This window comes from Cydia pomonella, chromosome 9 (assembly GCF_033807575.1).
Source record: "Cydia pomonella isolate Wapato2018A chromosome 9, ilCydPomo1, whole genome shotgun sequence".
Lineage (NCBI taxonomy): Eukaryota > Metazoa > Arthropoda > Insecta > Lepidoptera > Tortricidae > Cydia > Cydia pomonella.
Window position 1 is genome coordinate 13,710,433 of NC_084711.1, and position 22,249 is coordinate 13,732,681.

Sequence of the window (22,249 nt, forward strand, 5' to 3'; positions counted from 1 at the left end):
GTTAGACTCCGTATCTGTGTAAGATGTATCTTTTTATGTTAATAACAAATAATATATAAATAAACAAACTTCATATTATTTATTTATTTTTCGCCTCGCATTGACTACCGCGTTGCATACTCTTGGCTGTCGGGTCCATTCAGATTAACATTGTGTCGTGCGAGATTGTTGGCTCGGAGTGAGCCGACGAGCCGCGAACGTCTATTGTCAGGCAGCTAATTGATTGATCGTTGAGATGATCGCCCAAATACCACACACGGCAGTCTGCTTAGTATAATTGTAATGCCTCTTGCTTCCTAGTTCAACAAGTCGCATCGTATAACGGTATCTAGGTAATAATGAAGTAGCTATAGAATGACTACTGTAATTATTTGTGTTAAACGAGTTATATATGAAATAAATAATATCTCATTACAGTCATTAAGGTTTTCTACATGAATAATTATCTGAAAGCACTCATTAGCAATACTCATTACAATGCATCTTTGAAGGACTTAAAATACTTAAACCTATTTCATTTGGTTATTTATTACCCCATTGAAATGCTTCATTTCTTCTTTGTTAACAACGGACAGACTGACGGCCATAGCTAAGCTGGACGGACAGACTGACAAACTATTAAGTTTCCTAGATGACTACGTAGTAACCATAAAACCAGCCGACCCTTACTTAATGCAAGACAGACGACAGTACCCCTTATCCGGAACTATTTCAATGGCAATGAACTGCTATAAATACCTATACAACTAACCGAGAATGGATACACCACGATTAACCTTTTCGACACCGTGTCAAACATAAAAGCTGTCACTCGAAAGCCACGTCACCGAAGTATCAAAACTTCTACTGCTACTAACCTAACCACCCTAGCTCCTCCACGAAATGCACTATCTCTATGTTGGTCTGTGGTGGATTAATCCGTCTTCGGCGTTGGACCTATGGTGCGAATACATCCGTCATGGGCGTCAAAATGGTTAAATGCACATACCAAGTTATTAGGTAAACTATATAGTCCTCAGTCCTCATAGCGAAAACGAATGTACCTTATACGACCTTGATTCATTTAGCTCGTAGTTATTTCTAACGGCTAAATGTAAACTTTGCTATCATTTTCACAGTTTATAGTGCATGGTACGTTAACATTAGCACAAAATCGTAATTCTTGTGTTATCTAGCAAATCTTTTTGTTTATAGAACAACGGTATTATCCTAATATTAACCGAGAGTTAATCTTTAACACACAATTTGATCCGATATAAGAGCGTAACTCCGGTAGACGGTAATCATTATAGCGAAAGTCTGAAGGATAGGAGGTTCGATTTTGTATCCTTTTTTGGCGAATCTGATGGTGTGTGGTCAAGATGCTTCGTGCAGCGTCGTTTATAAGGACGTATACAGGCCAGGTACGCTTTTGTATGTCGTGTCATGGCCTCATGCCTTTAGTGGTCTTCCTTTTTTATAATTTGGAAATCGGGAACAGTGAAAGAAACCTTTAGAAACTGTAGTTTTGTTAAACCATATTTATGCACTCTTCGTTTTAATGTGAATTAACGGTTAGGAAAAAGGAATGAGACATTGGAAAAATACTGAATTTTAAAGACACTTTTTTTTTAGTTTTCCGGTTATGTTTTGTCAGGAAATTTTTCAAAATGATCACGAAGAGGCGATTTTCGCTAAAGGCATATTTTAAATAGTCTGCTAACGAATCACGGTCGAGCAGCGGGCACGGCTGGGAGGAATCCTGTAACCCCGTTATTCTTTTTGCTCTCGTTATGTTGCGGAGCTTCACCTTTTTAGTTTAAGCGGTTACGTTTTTAATAACTGCCTGTGTGCAAAATACAAGCATCGGCATTCATTCTGAGTATCAAATGGTGAATTTTCCGTGTATTTTATCCAAGAGTAGGTAACGTTCTAATTATATTTGAGAACAAATTAGATGTAGGTATAGGTGTGATTTATCCTACGAGTGCTTCCATGTTTATTTATCGAAGCTAAAAAAATATTTACCAAAGTCTCATACTTGAAAAAAATAGTGTACCAGTAGACCAGTACCAATGTACCTATAATATAATATAATAGGCTACGCCCAAACAGACGATTTAAGGAATCCTGTGTATGTTGTTTATATTCGACTTTCAAGTGGTAGCATCGAAAGTACTGATCTTAAAACAGCATAAATTGACGTATACCAAATTGGTATCTCGCTACGCTCAGGATTATTTTCTGAAGTCATTCGCTGCTGTCTGAATACAACACGCCCCGTTCACAAAATATAACGTTTTCAAAAACGCCTAAGCCTAACCGTTCAGTTTTAATTTGGCAATTTGCTTTGGAATTAAGATAAACCGTCAAGATTAACTCTAGTATCTTTTTCTTGCAAATATAACTTCTTCGTATACAAATGCAAAAGTTTTTATTTCTGCACTATTATTTTTGTTAATGCTTTGTTAGAAAATGAACTCAAATAGATTGTTTCACTCATGGCCAAGGATGTTACCGAAAATTACGTTTTTCAAATACGTCATAACTAATAATGACCTAACGCAAGATACGGTATAGCAAGAATGTTAAGTTATGGCGGCGGGGAGCGCAGCCCGGCGTCGATCTCAGGCCTTCCTCACAGTCCGACCGGACGCCGCGCGACATGCTGCCCCCCGAGCGCACGGCGCATCGCACCGCCTCCGCGATCATCAAACGACTCTCCCTACGCACTTACAGCACCTACTCTCTAGTACGTATGCGCCTGCGTTCATTCATCGCGGCCGCCTACCGCGCACCGCCCGCCCTGCACCACGCGACGCAAATAGTAACCGCCCCCCTCACGCGTTCACCTCGTTACGCGCAGTCACCACACTTACGCATTTGTCACAGGAGACCGTGGACACTCGACTTATTATGCTGGCCGAGACATCATGTCCCACCCGCCGCGTCCTACGCTCGGCAAGCCCGGCGACAACGAGTACGTCCACATACGAAGTCTCGTCGCAAATATACACACGCCGAAGAATGTGTGCAGGCCGCCCGTGGGTCCAGTTATATCGGTGGAAGGAGGACCGAAGCTGGCTGTGCTCGAGGAATCGCCGGCGACGTCGGAATCGGATCGGAGTCGGTCCGGGTCTGAGAAGTCCGACGTGTTGGGAGATACTGTGGTGGAAGAGGTGACGCCGCAGCGCGCGAAGAGCAACAGTATAGCGGGGGCGTCGTCACTGATGCCGCCGGAGCCGAAGCGACGGCGGGCGTCGTTCCTGCATCTGCACATCGGCGGGCACGAGCTCCACTCGGGGCCGCTGTCGGCAGGCGCGCATCTCAGCGTGCCGCGGCTGTCGGTGACGGCGCCGCCGGGCGAGAACCGCCGCATCAGCCATGGCTTCTCGGCATTCCACGGTTTCGCTCTTCGTCGACATTCTAACACGGTCTGCGTATGCCTGCAAGTGTGATGCTGCAAAGTAACTCAACTGTGTTGTTTTCCATATGCCAGTGTTAGGAATTCTGGTACCTACACCTAACCAATTGCATGGTCGTTGTGATTATGAAGTGTCTCTTAACATGATGCATGATATTATCTGCAAACTGCAAAGGAATCTACGTTATCTACGTCTTCGCCTATATACTTCATTGGTACAAATTAGTCGTTTCGTGAGTCAAATAAATTATATTTGTAAATATTATATCTGAATCCTAAGTACCTACGTCATATCAATATACCATAATTTAAGTAGGTACACTATAAATGTATGTCATAATATTATGACACTTTATGAAAAACAGGTGATCAAACAAGAGATATTACGACATTAACGACCAAGTTCAATTAGATTTACGATATTTTAATAATTAACTTTTCGTTCGTTATGAGCCTGTCATTCCTGTCAAAATATATTTTGAATATTAAGTATTATTTTCCGCCATCAAATGTTGACAATAAAGAAATATCGTATAAGATGTAATTTAGGCGACACGATTTTGCCGGTATAATAACCTTTATTAGAACGTCTTACTATATCTAGAATATGTATATTATTGAACTACCTTGTGATATCATTCTTTATCATTATATCTATAGTGTTTATGAGGGCAATTTGTTATACATTGCAATCGCTTCCCGGCTTCTGTGAGAGCAGCGTGTATTTTTGAAAGAATAGGTGATTATTAAACCTTTGGAAGATATATTATGATTCGGTGGACTTCTCCCCTAAGTAGTGAGGTTGTTTGTTTGTATTTTTTTGCTATCGTTACCGTTTTAAGTGTTTAACTAACTAAATAATTTACCCGTATAGTCGCATCTTGTGTTTTCTTTTACTAATTATGTATAAGTAACACACTTTTAAGATAGATTTAAACATTCTTCTTGCATTTTTTACGCAATTAAAATCTAGCTACAGAAACAATTTGTTTACGTTCGTTTCGCATATAAAATAAGTGTAGTTACTAAAATTTAACTGAATATCTTAATTTTGGTCTTATTAATTATTTATTTATCATTATTCGTTTCCTTATATTAAGTATATGATTGTTGTCATCGTCATCAGTCACGCAGTTTTTATGCTGGGGACCTGCCTCGGAGACCAACTTACCCATTTTAACTGGCCAAATAAATGAATAAAAATTATACAAATAAAAAAATTAACAAAATATAATGCTCTACAAAATATATAACTCATTTAATTTATTAGATAGTCGATGACTTGGGTATAACAATTAGCAACTCTTTCATTCAATTAACATAAGAATTAAGATTATTTTTATTGCATGAGCGTTATGAATTACGAAATATACCTAATTAATATTATTTGTTTATGTCTCTTGAATATAAGAGAAAAACTCGCGTATTTTTATTATGTTACTAAATCGTCATCACTTGTTAAATAATTCAATATTTCACTTACTTTAACATTTCTTTATTACTTACTTTTTGTTTAATAAATAACTATTGTTACGTAAAAAAATCACACTTCGGCCGCAATAGCATAAATATTATGAGTATAGAGTTATAGTTATTTGAAATTCTATTAAGTCCATGTATTGTATTCGTATTTCTTTAAACCATATTTTAAACAGTTCTATTAAAAATGAATCTTGATTTTAGCTTAATGGGATAAAGCAACGGTTTTATAAAGAAACGCTTGTGGCAACTACTTGTAGCAATATTTTCTCCAATATAAACGACACTACGAAAAAATGTGCCAATTTTTTAATAATGGTCCTTTCTTGGAGGTGATAATTAATACTATTATAACGAAAAACAACAGTGGCACGAATTGTAGGTCAAACAGTGACAACAAAACAGCAGTTACTGTGTACTAATGAATACTTTCAAAATTGTTTTTTTTTTTCATTGAATAACGCCATTCAGGCAGTATTTTTGAGATGAGTAACCTAATCTTCATCGTTCACTCCACAGAGCCTCCACCGCAGCGAGTCCATGTTGTCTGTGGCGTGCTTCAAGACTCTGCAACAGCTGGTCAACAGTGAGTCGCCCGGCGAGCTCCAGCAGTACCTCGCCAACAACACCAATGTCAACGTCGACGATAGAGATGAGGTGCATATTGTTCATCGTTTATCCCACAGAGCCTCCACCGCAGCGAGTCCATGTTGTCTGTGGCGTGCTTCAAGACTCTCCAACAGCTGGTCAACAGTGAGTCGCCCGGCGAGCGCTAGCAGTACCTCGCCAATAACACCAATGTCAACGTCGACGATAGAGATGAGGTGAATATTGTTCATCGTTTATCCCACATAGCCTTCACCGCAGCGAGTCCATGTCGTCTGTGGCATGCTTCAAGACTCTGCAACAGCTGGTCAACAGTGAGTCGCCCGGCGAGCTCCAGCAGTACCTCGCCAACAACACCAATGTGAACGTCGACGATAGAGATTAGGTGAATATTGTTCATCGTTCATCCCACAGCATCCGAAGCGAGTCCATGTTGTCGGTGGAGTGCTTCAAGACTCTGCAACAGCTGGTCAACAGTGAGTTGCCCGGCGAGCTCCAGCAGTATCTCGCCAACAACACCAATGTCAACGTCGACAATAGAGATGAGGTGAATATTGTTCATCGTAATTATCTCACAGAGCCTCAACCGCAGCGAGTCCATATTGTCTGTGGCGTACTTCGGGACTCTGTATCATCTAGTCAACAGTGAGTCGCCCGGCGAGCTCCAGCAATACCTCGCCATCTCCACCAATGTCAACGTCAACGATAAAGATGTGGTGAGTATTAATTGTAAGGTACGCCTTTGATTGAGGGCTTACTAACAAAACCAGATATCAGGGATGGTTCACCTTTGGCTGCAGATAACACTGGCTTGGCTATGTTTCATGATGAAGCTTCACACATACCAGATTGCTGAAGAATTTCAAACCTTCGCACCTCTTACCAAGGCGTTTCTCACGCACAATTTGCCTGGTCAGTTCAGACCAAGTTATTTTCCAGTAACTTTGAAAAACGAGTATTTCCAAAGCGTCGTTTTCATTACGTATGCGAGACATGACCAATTAGTTAAAAAAAATAAGGAAAATAATCAATAGTATTTTGGGTTCTATAAAACATTTATTTAGGATTCCATAACCAAATGTCGCTAAAGTTACGGTATCATGGCTTTATTGCCTATCCGGCTATCCCTTCCTTCCTCTTTCTGTCTGTGCTTCGTAAGAGGGTTGTATCTTCTGAATCGTTAAAACTTTAAAGAACTATTTGCATGCATAACTCGCGTTTAGATGAAAAACTATTTATATATTACAATCTTAAAAGACTTATATTAATTTTGTGTTTATTTCCATACCCAAATTGAACATTAAATAATCAACAGAACACTGTAATATTTAAGACTATTTATGTAACGGGTGATAACAAAAAAATTAGAATGATTTTCTGTAGACTTGTAAATAAAACTGTTTACATAAACAAAAAATGCTGTTAATAAAGTTGTTGCTAGTTCTTTTGAGATTCTTGAATTTCATATTTTTTATTTCTTCAAACATTTGTTTTTGTTAGACTGGAGTCGAAACAAGAAACTGCGAAAACGTGTTGTACATTTAAAAAATTCTAACTTAAACATTTGAAAAGGGACACACAGTGGTCACAGTGGGTCATTTTAGTACAGTAAATGTACCAGTTTCTACTATATAATATATAGTAGAATTATATATTATATAATTCTTGCATCCTTGACTATAAATCGCAAAAGTGGTAGTGGCTGGCCAGCCTGAATTCAGTCCAAAGCACTTTTAATTATATGAATTCCATGAGCCTACGAGATGTCGCCAAATTTTTTAAGTGTTAGGTACCAACCGTATATTTGTCGATCATTAAAAAAAATGTTCTAGAATGCTACTAAAAGATAAGAGCCCCGCAATACACTGATCAGTAAAAATCGACCATAATGGTCTCAGTGTCGCTAGATGACTCGAAATTGCAAAGGGAAATCATTCAGTTTGGATGATGAAAGTTAATTTCCTATTGGCAAAACTGATATACCTGGAAATGGTTGATACTATACTAGCAATAATACAATACCAGGAAATATCAAATACATGTATTATGGACAAGTTTGAGCAGACATACATTACAATTTTAGGACTCCGATAACATACCATTTGTATGTAAGTCCGAAATCCCTCAAACCTTCCACAGTGTCAGCTGATTGATAGTTTTTTTTTTTGACTTTTCGAGTAGTTGAGTGTCTAAAAATAATTGGAGCGCTGAAAATTGTGCCCAACTAATAAAATGACTTAGACTTGTCTTCCGAAAATGGACAAAAACGGTGTCCAAAGGTCTTATTCGAACTTTATATCTAAACTAGGTGAAAAAGCTGACCACAGGCCCTATTCTAACATCCATTAATGTTATTGTAAATAATTATCATGTATATATTGCCTAATAATAACAAAGTATCGTAAAAAGTTATATGAATATTTTTTCACAGCTCTGAAATAATTCTCATTTTTTTGTTATCACCCGTTAAATGACCAAATTGTTGTCCAATCTTATACGAGTATTAATAGGATGAATTCCTATTACTTTTATTTTAGATATATACACATTCTAACGGAGCTTTGTAAACGTATAGTTTATCTTTACGTCACTCAAGAGATGAGAAAAGCTATGACTAATGCTAATAACCAAAACCGCTACTACGTTGAAAAACCTAGGCAAATAAAATTCACAATTTATATTAATTCAGGACTCTTACTCGTTAAGGATTGATTACTTACACCTAGTAAGTCAAGTCACGCTGCACTGACTCGTACAAATAGTCATATCTAGATTAGCTAGATATTGAGCGAGACACGTGTACTTCTTAGAAAAAGGAAATCTTAAACATGTTAATAAACCTATTTCATTTCAATGGCTAGGTTTTATGACGCCAACCATAATGGCCAGATTTTACTTCAAAAGCTCCAATCTCGTAAATACTAATGTTCACAACAGAAATATTTTCCATATCAAGATAAACCTAGGACTGCCAGCTTCGAGGCAGAACCATTCATCAAATGAATATTATATTTATCAAATGAATATTATTGAATACATATATAAATAACCGAAACAAGGTATATTATAATTTGTTTCGGTTATTTATAATTTTTAAGAGATGCATTACTCATAAAAAATATCCGTATAAATCAGGGACGGTTTCCAGATAGATTTTCCTACATTGAGCTGCATGTTGCTATCTCTATTGCATGCGCATAATTATATTGCTGCCCGCCCATGACGCCGATTGTCAATGTCTCGGTGCGAGTTTGACAGCAATATAATTATGCGCGTGATGCAATAGAGATACCAACAGACGGGTCAATGTACGCAAATCTATCTGGAAAGCGTCTCCTCTTTAGTAGTAGTTATTCTTACCCAAGTACCTAGCAATGATAGGAATACTTAAACTGTATCATTTCCGCATTCTGAAATATTTTAGGTAATAAGATCTCTCCAGTGGTCCGTGGTTACTTACTAATATTACGCGTGCATTAATGTTAAGTTGATTAAAGGGACCTTGTGCCGTCAGTCGCATCAACGTTCAAGGTTAATTAATTACTCTAATACATGTTAATATAAAAAGTTATTTTAACCGAAATCAACATCATTAATTATAATGCGCCCTTCGGAACGTTTTCTCAGCCGTTACTACAAAAACATAGTTGTAGAAGGACGAGCAAGATAAAAGATGGCTGAACCAAGCCATAATAAACTTTATGGTGAGGTAATATGAACTTTGACATATGCTATATTTTCATAGTGGAATATTGGCGCAGAGGAAGTGGGTCATCTCCCGCCATTTGTCAATTTTGGACGGTTTCCACAATCCGAGCGTCCAGACAGTCGGTCATTCGCAGTGATTCATAGGATTGGGTACATAAACTCGGACTTGGTCGTTAGCTACAAATGATTTTGTATGCAGTTTTGTTTATGTCTTAATAATATTTTATAATCTTTGACAGCGTTTCAAAAACAGCCAATAACTTTAAAACTCATGCGATAATATGTATTGCCTATCTTATCTATTTCGGGGATTTCGGAAACGGCTCTAACGATTTCGATGAAATTTGCTATATGGGGGTTTTCGGGGGCGAAAAATCGATCTAGCTGTCTTATCTCTGCTCTGCAAAGCTCGGTTTCCCGGATTTTTCTTGCATTAAACTAGTACTTTCCTTAATTACGGCTAATAAGTTTAGGTAAATGTAACAGGTAGACACAATAAACAATAGAATCAGTATACAACAAGGTCTGTAGACGAATATTTTATCCGAGACATTGATATCTTGCTAAGTCAAGGGTAAAATGACTTATTCGCAACTTGTAGGTTCATTTAGCTTATAACTTTAGTTGTGAGTAAAAGACACAATCAAAAAATTAAGTAAAGGCAATGTTATCATATTATTTATTATATGTTTGTACAATATTTTATGACAGAAATTTATACAATTTAGAATTAAGACATGTTAAAACTGATTATGAGCCTTGAAGCTTGAAATAAAGGAATTTTATTTTATTTTATTTTTATTTATTTTATATTTAGTTTCGTAGCTTAATCTGGCTTGCTGCCGGGGTTGTTTAGCGGGGGTGGCAGACGGTCTTGATTGCCTTTCTTAAAAGATAATTTTAATTTTAAGCTCTAGTGCGTTAAAAATATTATGAAACTTACCAAGCATTTTAAGCGTAATAAATGTTTGCTATGATATACGTTATCTGTTTATTGTTCATTATATCTATAGATTAACAAATTGCCAGAAAATGCATTTTTATGACTTAAATGTCAAATTAGAAATAATTTCTCAGTGCCCGCATTAAAAAAATAACGCGTTTAAATTTATTGGTTACTAAGGGATTAGCCTGAGTGGGGTATTAAAGTGTATTTTCACACTCTAACGCAGGTACTACAACTACATATAATATAATGGTGATGCAAAAATTACGTAACTGGCCTAAAATATTGATTACTCACATTTGAAGACCTTGCCAGCATTTAATTTGATTTCCCATAAAATTTGATGTTGCGTACCATCTATGTTAAACTATATAGGTGTACACTCAATCGTTGTCGCCTCAATTAGGCGGTTAGTAAGTAATTATATTGGTGAGCTATAGACTGGTTGAATGAAGCTGTTTTATATTGTAGTAAAAATGTAATATGTATATAAACTAGTTTTAGTCTCAAAACCAAGCTGCCTTCTACTGCAAATCACCACGCAACTTCTTTACCAACCCCCTAAGATGTACGTGATAGGCTATAGTTTGATATGGAATTTCAGTTTAGTCCTACACACAAACAATACATAACGTATAAATAACAAAGCTTTATTAAACGAAGCTCGTGAGAGGAATTTGTATTCGCACTCTATGTGAATATTAAAGCGATTCTGATGAGCGCACTATTCAGATGCTACAGACGCTATTTCTGCTGCACCCAATTCAATTTGCTGATCCGGTGCTGTCTGTGACTCAAATTTATTACTAAGAGTAGCTAGTGATTGCAATCTCAATCAGTTATTTAGATGATTTCGTCTAGTATAACTTTACCAATAAAGAGAAGAGCAGTCCCTAAGAGGTAATGATTTACTTAAAAAGAGGTACCAATTACATATATACTACTACACACAACTATTATATATATACTGTTAACTACTATTGAATGAATAAATAATTTTATTATTATAGTATAATGATCCATTAGATAAGATAAATCGAGATAGTACCTAATGTATGTGATTCCCACACATAAGACAATCTAATGATACCATTTACTTTTAAAATAGAAGTCATTCCTTTAAGAGACTTTAGATAAGATCTTTAACATCTTTTCATCTGTCTACTTAACTACATGAAAAAATATACAACAATTGACTTGTCATATGTGTAACCAAACTTTTTATTTCCATCAGAATGGCACAACAGTGCTCATGTGCGCGTCCGAACATGGTCGCGCGGCTGCGGTGCGACTGCTGCTCGACTGCGGTGCGGACGCGTGCGCGGCCGACGCGGACGGCTGGACGCCGCTCGCGTTCGCGGCCCGCGGCGGGCACGTCACGGTGGTTCGAGAGCTGCTAGATGCTGGTGCTAAAGTTGACTCGAGGGACTGTGTGAGTAGCAAGTCTGCTTACCTATACTTCCATTCGTAACTCGGCTGGATTTACTGGATTCCAGGTACTTTACACATATTCGTTCCAGGTTCACGCCGTAGGTTACCTGTTACATCAAATTATTACGCTTGCAATTCGCCACATTCTTCACAGAACGTCACGTTCTACATTTCCTCAATGGAAAACCAATCGTAGGAATATTATACTACCATCCTGAACTGGCCTACGATATACGACTCTAAAAAGGTCTTCGGCATGAACGGCAGACCAATGCCTATTCACAAAACACATTGGGATCTGAGTGTTTACTATCATCCCTTGAACGACTCAAACTGTCTCTGGCACTCACTCTTTATACTGAATCTAATAAGAACAAACTAGATTCGTTTGACCTATTACTGAGGTCGCAATGTTTACTTTACGGATCTATTTTTACATTCCGGTGTACTAGGAAATAAAATATTTTCCCGGACGTGGTGGAAGTTGAACTATAAATTAAAGATTTTATGAGATTGAAACGCTCAATTGCTACTACCACCAGCATACAGGTTTAAAATGTAATTGCTGGTAATTGCCGTTATTTAGTAATTTTACTTAAAGCCTGTTTACTTTACACCTTGTGTGTAAACTGGTTTACACTATGTCATCAAAATGTATAACCGTAATAATCGTTTACGCACATTCCCACCAACTGCAGTGGCAATGCAGCAAACTAAGGAATTTAGTTATAATTTATTTTGTTCCAATGTCTTCGAGATCCTGTGACGCATGAATTTATAATGTGTTATTGTTGACTAGTGACATATGATGTCTTGCACGACAGACGTCCCAAACTCCAAAATAAAATAACAGCTGCTTGTCCAGCCAGAAATAGCACAGCGCGTTTACAATGTACGTAATATTTTTCTGTTGACAATTAGTTTTTGCTGGTGGTTCAATAATAATACCTATTGATATCAACGATCTAAGATATAAGCATACCTAAAACAATTATATCCAGCAATGTCAGATTTCCGAGAAAAAACATTATGACTATCTGTTACATATGTCGTGTGTATTTATCTTTAAGATAATGTTAGAACTCTTTAATGAGTCAGGACATGTCATATGAAGCGTTCAGACTATAGTTTATCTTAAGTCAATGCGTGTTAGTCAGTTCCTTAATAGAACGAGTGCCTACTTTATTGCAGATGCACAATGCACATTCGTTTTTTTCATATAGACCGCTAAAATGTATTCTGGACGCTGCACTTAAAATTAGTATATTTATACTTGACGTGGAACTCTGCCAAATATGTCACTGACATCCACTGTATCTACATTCTTAAATCTGGTTAAATACAGGTTACTGCCGCGGTTATGATCTCGCGTTGTAGTTTATTTTTATTGTACCTATTGCAGTTTATCTAATTCTCCTTAAGTATATTATTCATACGTATACTTATAGGTTAATTGATTTCCGTAGCCTTTTTATAATTTCCTAACCTTTGTATAATCAAAGGTACATATTTAGAATGAGACTTAATAATCTTAGCATTAAGTTTTGCCTATAATAATAATATGCCCTGTGCTTTATTTTACTGTACTCCGTGTTAAGTTGTGGCATGGTCATCGAAATTTGTACTGCTCTAAAATATGTTTTTTAGGGTGATTCATACTAGTACTGAAAAAAAATTTTTTTTCTACGCCCACCACAGATGACATTAGAAAACACTCCAGATTTTTTTACATAAATTTAAATTGAGATTGCCACCGACATTTGAAATTTTTTGAAATTAAACAAAGGCAATATTATCGTAAATGACGCTTTTTATTATGTACCAGTCACATTTAAACTACTACAATAGGTAAATATTGTCATGGCCCAACGAAAACAAACCATATCACACATCGCAGTAAGAACGTGATTGTAGATAATTTGTAAAACTAGGCATGTGGTACTGGTGGTAGTAACCCCTAAATGTTAATAAAAAATTCTCAAATTCAGTTATAATTTTTATTTTAGTTGGTGGGATGAAATTATGGGGTGAGATTGAAAAAATTAAAACTTTCATTTTTTTAATCATCCTAAATTTTTTTTGGTAATTAAACCATTTTAATAAAATTACAGTTTGTTAATCAACGAATTAATACACACTGACATGCTTGGTAATAGGAGTGCTATCTTTATTAGTGTAACCACAGTTATTAATAACAATGACTTACTTCTTAATGTGCTGGGTCATTTAGAGACCGACGCCAACGTTAACAGTTAGAACACGCAAACAACGGGCGAACGTATAAATAGTTATATGATTGCAATGAGTTACCGTGTGTTCATTAATCATTCGTTTCATATTCGTGTAATGCATTTGGTGTAGGGTTTGTGCAGAGTAACACAAACGACGTCGGACGAATGACAATGTTATTCTCACTAATGGGTCGTGTGTAGGAAAACCAAATTTGTCTTTTCTTTTCCAGATACGAGTAACCGGTGATTAAACTCCAGTAATCTTCTGAGACATTTCAATGAACGCAACGCATTATATAGTCTATTCCATTCGGATGTTAAAATAAATCAACTGGGAAAAAATTATGGCGAATAACCAAATAATGTGTTTATTATGTTTACAGTATTTTAAGATCATCCGAATAGAATATAGTATGGATGATTATGATATTTATGATATAAAAAGGTTATTAATGTAGAAGTCTTTTGTTTAAAAATTTGTTTGATGTCGATTTATTTATTTGTAACGTTTATATTTTAGGGTGGATGGACGCCTCTAATGTGGGCCTCTTACAAGGGGCACGAAGAAATCGTCGCGCTACTACTGGAGAAAGGAGCTGATGTACACGCTCACGGAAACTATAATATAAAGTAAGTATACCAAATGCATCCTTGGCGGGCAAAAGGTTTCTCTATTGCCAATAGACGCTTGTCATAAATAATTCCATAATCCACAAGAATGCATCCAAAATCAATTAGAAACAAAAAAGTCGTTCTTATTGATTATCGAAGAAAAGCTGACGTCAAAGACATCTTTATATTTTTTGCCGTTTTACAAAGGCATAACGCGCAAAGGGGTAAACATATGTTTAACGTCGATCTGCTTCTATCGCTCGCAATTTAAAAACTATAATAAATAACCGGCCAAGAGCATGTCGGGCCACGCTCAGTGTAGGGTTCCGTAGTTACTCTTCCGTCACAATAAGCTAAAGTATAGTAAATTGTTAACCAAGGGATGAAACGGTACCTTTCACCCGAGTTAAACAAATAGGCAAATTTGCATAATCAGTACCTAATTAAAGTAAGTATTTTTACTATGAAGGGAAAACTTTTTGCGATAACTCAAAAACAGCTCAACTGATCATGTCCGCTATAGTTTTCATTTAATGTCTTTCTTAAGCTCTACTTCCACGATTTTTTTCATATTTTTTGGACCTATGGTTCAAAAGTTAGAGGGGTGGGGGGGGGTACATTTTTTTTGTCTTTCGGAGCGATTATCTCCGAATATATTAACTTTATCAAAAAATGTTTCTGGAAAACCCCTATTAGTTTTGAAAGACCTTTCCAACGATAGCCCACACTCTAGGGTTGAAGCGAAAAAAAAATTTCACCCCCACTTTACGTGTAGGGGAGGTACACTAAAAAAAAATATTTTTTTAGATTTTATTGTACGACTTTGTCGGCTTTATTGATTTATATATCCATGACAAATTTCAGCTTTCTAGCACTATCGACCACGGAGCAAAGCCTCGGACAGACAGACAGACAGACAGACAGACGGACATGGCGAAACTATTAGGGTTCCTAGTTGACTACGGAACCCTAAAAACGATGGCTTCAAAGTTTCGAACACTTTACAAATTACCTTTGAAAGTCAGGAAACTTGAAGTACTTGAACAACAACTTTTGAAGCTCGGTTAAGTCTATTAGGAAGAGTCTCATGTTACCAACTAACAACTAAAACTTATAAACATAATAGGCAGCAATAAGTGTCGTTTGTGTAACATATAAAGTACATTACAATCGACATGTAAAGTTGACAATAAAATTGAACAGCGACATTAGTGGTGACAATATGCAGATACTGGTCGCGTTATGGACGCAATTACTTTTTCGACGTGTCTTTTTGAAGGTCTCGTAGTTTAATAGTCGGTATAATAGTTACATGGAATAACAATATATTGTGGTTAGCCTTTGCGTTTGCCGTAAAGCTGCTTTTCTTTGTATTCATTACTTGGTGTAATGCGGTTCAATGTCTTTGTTTGTCTGCTTATTAAGTTAGACGGTGTGAGAGCAATGTATCGAAATTCACACTGTCTATATAAACCTTTTTTTTACACGCTTTTATTAGCTTCACTGCGTATATTTGACTCAATTCTTGTGCTTAAGCTAAATTTGAAGCACTTCCCGGTGTCTAATTGAGATCACATTTGATGTATAATAATATACCATGTTACTATCATGGAACTGAGCTGGTAATACGTTGATGAAAGCGAAAGATGGCCAAATAACCTCCTCGACGGAAAACGCAACCATAGTACAAAGAGTGGGGAAGTAGGTTATCTTCATACAAACGCACCGCTCGCGGCTTGTATGTGTGTATATCTATCATAGTATCTTTACCTCGCCGCACGCACACTCAAACAAAAGCCCCGACTAGCGCACTGAGAAACGGGTCGAGATTTTGTTTGAGTCTGCATGCGGCGGGCGACGCATAGATACTATGGCGTACACATACAAGCCGCGCGCGGTGCGTTTGTATGAAGATAACCTACTTCCCCACTCTTTGTACTATGACGCAACCACATGTAACCCTAAGGCTCACAAGAAAATGTTGACAGGCTCATTATCCGGTCTTTCCCAGTTCGCTGGTATGGGCGGCGGGGCGGCGCCACAGCGGCGTGGTCCAGCGGCTGCTGGCGGCCGGCGCGCGCGCCAACTCCGGCGACAAGTACGCCACGTCGGCGCTCACGTGGGCGGCGCGCGCCGGCGACGCCGTGTCGTGCGCCGCGCTGCTGCGCGCCGGCGCCGACCCCAACACCGCCGGCATGTACTGCTGGACGCCGCTGCTGCAGGCCACCCACGGTAAGTATACCGCATACCGCCCTTCGAGGTCGACCTCCCATACATTTGTTTTTCACCACACCAGCTGGTAAAGGCCTTCTTGATTATTCAATAACTGATAAGAAAGTTGCATTTTATCCACATTTGTGGCAAAGTAATCAAATGCAAAATTTGTGTTGTTTCCTTATCTTGGCTGGTAAAATTTGACTTTTAAATCATGATTTTAACTGATAAATATTTAATAACATTCATTTTAAATTAATTTGGTTTGATATTTCAGTAAGTATTTTCCATGTGTTGGTGGGTTGAGCAATTTTGTGTTTCACTCGGTGGCAAAGCTTGTTTAACCCTCGTGCCTTGAAACCCTCGCAGCGCTCAAAATTGCACTTTTCGAAAAAGCCCCCTTATAAAACAAATAACTATTAACGTGCTTGTACAATTCTCTGTTCGTATGCACTTGTCGCTACAAACGGGTAAATCCGCGTAGCTTACGCTGTACAGTGAATGTGTTAACCAATGTAGTTATGGTGGTCGACGTAAACGCCGAGCGTGTTCCGTACAACTAGTACGTCGTCGCATACAACTAGTACGCTACGTCGGCATTAACGTTTACGCCGCACTACTTATTATGGCAGAACTAGTTATAATTAAATTGTTAGAAACTTAGTCTTCCTAAACGATCTTGTTACGTTGAGTTGTCTGGTGTTTGGGTTCCTTAGTAAAGTTATTTTTCTGAGAAAGCGTTGTTGTTGCCAAATTGTAGTCATTTAGCACATGTTTAACTCAGTCACCATTAAACGCCACTAGCCCAACATACTTTATATTAAGCGTTAAATGTCATTCGCATCGTTAAATTCGCACCGTTTCGATGTTCAATTTTAAAAAGACGAATATTTATATGTATTCAACAGTGACTTAGGTTGTTTTGAAAGTAAGCCATTAAATGTTCCGTCCATTGCAGGGAACCACTTGGAGATCGTCCAGATGTTGTTAGAACATAAGCCGAATGTGAACGCGTTAGACAAGGACGGCTATACCGCGCTCGCGATCGCCTGCAAAGAGGGATATTATGACATAGCGGTGGCACTCATTAACTCGGGGGCTTATATCAATGTGCAGGTATGTATGGAAATTAATTATCACTAGTACTCATGCTATATTGATGCTTTTATTGGTTGTTTAGTTCAAATAAAGAAAGTTTCCATTATGACATGCAAAGTTACCGAGATCGTGCCGTGTTTCGCATTTTTAAAAATTATTGTACTCATCTGTACCTACTACTGGGCATACGCCCCTCACTTATTGTAAAGAGGATTTGTTTGGGCTGCTTTCATTGCTTTCCCCAACTAGGTTAGCCTACGTTTGTTGGATTATTATGATTATTTTCATGTTTGTATTAAGACCAAAGTGGAGAACTCGTCAGAACTCACCTTTTCATACAAACGTAGCCCTCATTTTCCTCTCTGGATATTGACATTATTCAAAATATATTGACACAATTTTGTTGTATATCACAGCTATGCTCCTACGTTTGATTTTTTCGAATTTTTAATTATTATAAGAGTTAGGAGCATTTCAAAGTTGTAATATTAATCAAAAAAAATCAAATGTAGGGTAAATATACATCAAATTATATAAAGATATTTTCCATCATTTCAATATCCAGACAGGGAAATGTGGACTATGTTTGTATGGAATAGTGGTCGTCCCCTTTCCTCTTAAGTGTGATTTGCAAAAGCTACAATCGAAATTCTTATTACCGTTCCCAGATACTTCATTCATTCATTCTTTTTTTTCAGGACCACTCAAAAGATACCCCCCTCATTCATGCCGTCAAAGGTGGCCACAAGAACATCGTAGAAGCTTTGCTCAAAAAACATGTAGATGTGGACCTGTCGGGCAAGGAGAAAAAGACCCCAGTGTATACTGCAGTGGAAAAAGGGCACGTTGCTATCTTGAAGCTGTTGCTGGCGTCCAATCCCGACTTAGAACATTGTACCAGTGTAAGTAGGCCTCGAGTGAATCGTAAAGAACAAAATCTACCCATTATTCTGACAAAGCGCTGCTGGCCTAGCGGTAAGAGCGTACGGCTTGCAATCCGGAGGTCACGGGTCACGGCTCGTACCAATGAGTTTTTCGGAACTTATGTATGAAATATCATTTGATATTTACCAGTCGCTTTTCGGTGAAGGAAAGTCGTGAGGAAACCGGACTAATCCCAATATCTAGTTTACCCTCTGGGTTGGAAGGTCCCCAGGCTCCCAAGAGCTGTGGCAAAATGCCTGGACAACGCGAGGAAGATTATGACTGCCCATTATTCTGATAATTCTTGTCCTTTAAACCTTTTGACCGCCAAAGACGTCATATGACGTGCGCGGCTACAGCCCAATATCAACTTTCATACGTACCGACAAGGTTCACGATTACGCGCCGCGTACGATAGGCGTGGCGTTCAAAAGGTTAAAAACTGACAAGGCCAAATCCCTGTATTGAACGCTGAAATACGCTGTGTCAGTCCAAGACAGACTTAGCTGCAGAATTTGAGTTTTTGGAGTTGCATGTGTCCATAGGCTACGGTAACTGCTTACCATCAGGCGGGCCGTAAGCTTGCCACCGACGTAGTATAAAAAAGCTTGTATTCTCTCTTTTTATAGAGCGGTGATACGCCCCTGCTTCGCGCGGTACGGTCACGCAACGCAGAAATGGTACAGCTGCTACTGGAGCGCAAGGTGCGCGTCAACGTGGCCGACAACCGCGGCGACACCGCGCTGCACATCGCCATGCGGGCGCGCTCCAAGGTAATCCGTTCCGACATTGGGAGGATAGATTTTACTAATGCCCAGAATGCCCACATTACTTAAAACTATACAGAATGGATTTTCTTTTTGGGTCAGTTAGGACAGTTACCATATCCCGTGCTGCTACGCTAAAACGATCTTAGAAGGCCGTCCCTGGATTTCAAAATAATGAAGATTGGCGTTTACATTTTGGAAAAAACATACAGGGTGCGAGTGTGGCTTTCCTAGCCGGATTTTTTTTGGTCCCATACAAGCTTTTGATCCGCGATAGGAATGGGATATGGTATTTCTAAAATCTGTAAACGCCTAATTCATTAATTTGAAAAATCTTCTTAAACCGTTCTCTCGTATCAGCACGGGATCTAGTAGCTACCCTCACTTATCCAAAAAGAAGCGGTAATATATTCCACTGTGTTTTCATATCACGTTACCTTTGAATTCATAGACATGAATGCTGTCAATTGTTCCATTTTTTTTTAACACACCCTCTCTCCTTTCCTGTCTGACCATGACGTCGAAAAACGAAGCCTGACACAAATTTTTCTTTTTCAGCAAATAGTCGAAATACTCCTCCGGAATCCAAAGAACAGTCAATTACTATACAAACCAAACAAACTAAACGAGACGCCGTACAACATAGATATGTCCTACAACAAGACAATACTCGGCCAAATATTTGGCGCGCGAAAGCTCAATACTAATGAAGACAATGAAAATATGCTGGGATATGAATTGTATAGTGCGGCCTTAGCCGATATGTTGTCGGAGCCTAGTTTGTCAGTGCCCATTACGGTGGGTCTATATGCGAGGTGGGGTTCTGGAAAATCGTTTTTGCTTAGTAAATTAAAAGGTAAGTTTTAACATTTGAATACTGTTCTACTTCAGTAGACATTTTATTTATCTTACTATATAAATATGAAGCCACTCTCAAAATATTTGAGTATATGTTATAAAATTTCACCAAAATCTTGGAACTTGGAACAGTCGGACAGCCAGACATTCTTGCGAGCTATAACACTTTTTGAATTTGATAACTGATTCGAGGACAACTGGAACCACCAACTATCCAGTTGTAACACCATCCATCGGACCTTAAACGAAGAAATTCATTATAGCGCCCACTTTTCTGACTTTGATCCTAATTTCGTATTAAGAATTCTTTCGGATCCTCAAACATAGAATTTTGAGATGGCGTTAAAAAAAATATTTACCCTGGATTTAAAACTATTTCGAAATATATTGTAGAACTATATTAACTTACGGGTAAATTGCAAAAAAATGTACGTAATTAAGCGTAGTTAAGAAGCTGTGATCAGCCTTAAATTAATTGATTTATTTGTGTTACGAAAACCAAATAAGTATTGTATTTATTGTACTTAATTAATACACATATCACTGGCCCAATATTACAGGGTTCTATGGTTCACTTTTATCGAACTGAAATTTGAACATTGTCATCTTGAAAATGTAACAAAGAACCCTGTAATATTGTGCCAGCGATATAAGTCCATCTATAGCATACGCAAAAACACTTTCATGCATATAACTTGAATAGATAAATCGTAACAGAATGGAATCAATTAACTTTAGACTAATTACAGGTACAATTTTTTTTGCAATTCACTCTTATACTTTATTGTTTAGTGGATTGACTCGCTCGTTGTCATTTTTCTTTTTTTTGTAGAGGAGATGAAAAACTTCGCCCGGCAATGGAGCGAGTCCGGCTGGGCGTGGTCGTGGGCGGTGTCGTGGGGCGCGTGGCACGTGGCGCTCGGCGTGGGCGCCGGCGCGGCCGTGGCCGGCGCGCCCGCCTACGTCGCGGTGGCGGTGTGCTTCGGCCTCTTCGCCGCTATATACCTGGCGCTCTACATGTTCTGGAGCCTTGGGAACAAGTTAGTCCATCTTTGCCTACCAAATTTTACCCTATTGTATGAGAAAGCTCCCTGCTGGGCGTGGTCATGGGTGGGGCGCGCATGGCACATCGAGCTCATCGGTGCGCTTGCTTACGTCGCTGTGGCGGTTTGTTTCGGCGTCTTCTCTTCTGACATGGCGTTGTACGTGTTCTGGAGTTAAATTGGAATTAAGACCAAAAAACCACTACAATGTTGCCACTGCAGTAAAATGTTTGTACAATAGTATATTCCTTTTTTACAAAAAAAACTCGCTAAGATAAATAATTTATTAATAGTCTATGATTTAAAGACTTTTTTTTATTTACTTATTTTTAAATAAATACAAAACGCCCTAATAAAAACTTAAAAATCCGTGATATTGGTTGCAAAGCTGGTATTGTACTTGTAACACTTCGGGTATTCATATTCATAACATTTGGTGCAATAATTTATAAATAAGTTAAGAACGAACTCAGTTGTAATTTATTATATTACATACATCGAGCTAATCGACAAAATCGCAGCACAATGGTGTCTAGCTCGCTTTATGATTTTTATCCCCGCCATTTTTATTGGCTACCAGCTGTGACACCATGATTTGTCAATCTCACTCGACATCTGACGTCTGTTCTATTTGCTCCGTGGTGATTTCTGCCTTATTGAGTTTTAGTTTTGTTCGAGTGAGATTTAACGGACTAGTCTTAAAGGATGTGATAGAACAACGCAACCTTATTTTGTTTTCAGTTCGTTAGAATTGTCTCAATATTAGTTTACCGTTGAAAACAAAGTGCAGTCGGCGACATAAGTTTTTTCGCAATACGCTTTTTTTTTATTCATGATGTTGGCCAATATAAAGAAGCATATTAGAAAAAGGTTGGTGAAACCAGGAGGTCTACCGCGAAAACCGCAATACGCAAATTGCGATACACCTC

At 38.1% G+C, this 22,249-nt stretch overlaps 1 protein-coding gene across 1 annotated transcript in view; it reads left to right on the top strand.

The window, feature by feature from the left end:
- The first annotated feature begins 1,316 nt into the window (after window positions 1-1,316).
- LOC133520936 (kinase D-interacting substrate of 220 kDa B) overlaps window positions 1,317-22,249 on the top strand; it is a 44,552-nt gene continuing 23,619 nt past the window's right edge. Inside the window, 11 exon segments of the mRNA XM_061855644.1 lie at window positions 1,317-1,403; window positions 2,872-3,413; window positions 5,402-5,539; window positions 11,377-11,574; window positions 14,325-14,434; window positions 16,428-16,648; window positions 17,589-17,746; window positions 18,427-18,630; window positions 19,282-19,425; window positions 19,978-20,275; window positions 21,110-21,317. Of these exon segments, the coding sequence (XP_061711628.1) occupies window positions 1,346-1,403; window positions 2,872-3,413; window positions 5,402-5,539; window positions 11,377-11,574; window positions 14,325-14,434; window positions 16,428-16,648; window positions 17,589-17,746; window positions 18,427-18,630; window positions 19,282-19,425; window positions 19,978-20,275; window positions 21,110-21,317 (2,279 nt within the window). The 5' untranslated portion in view covers window positions 1,317-1,345.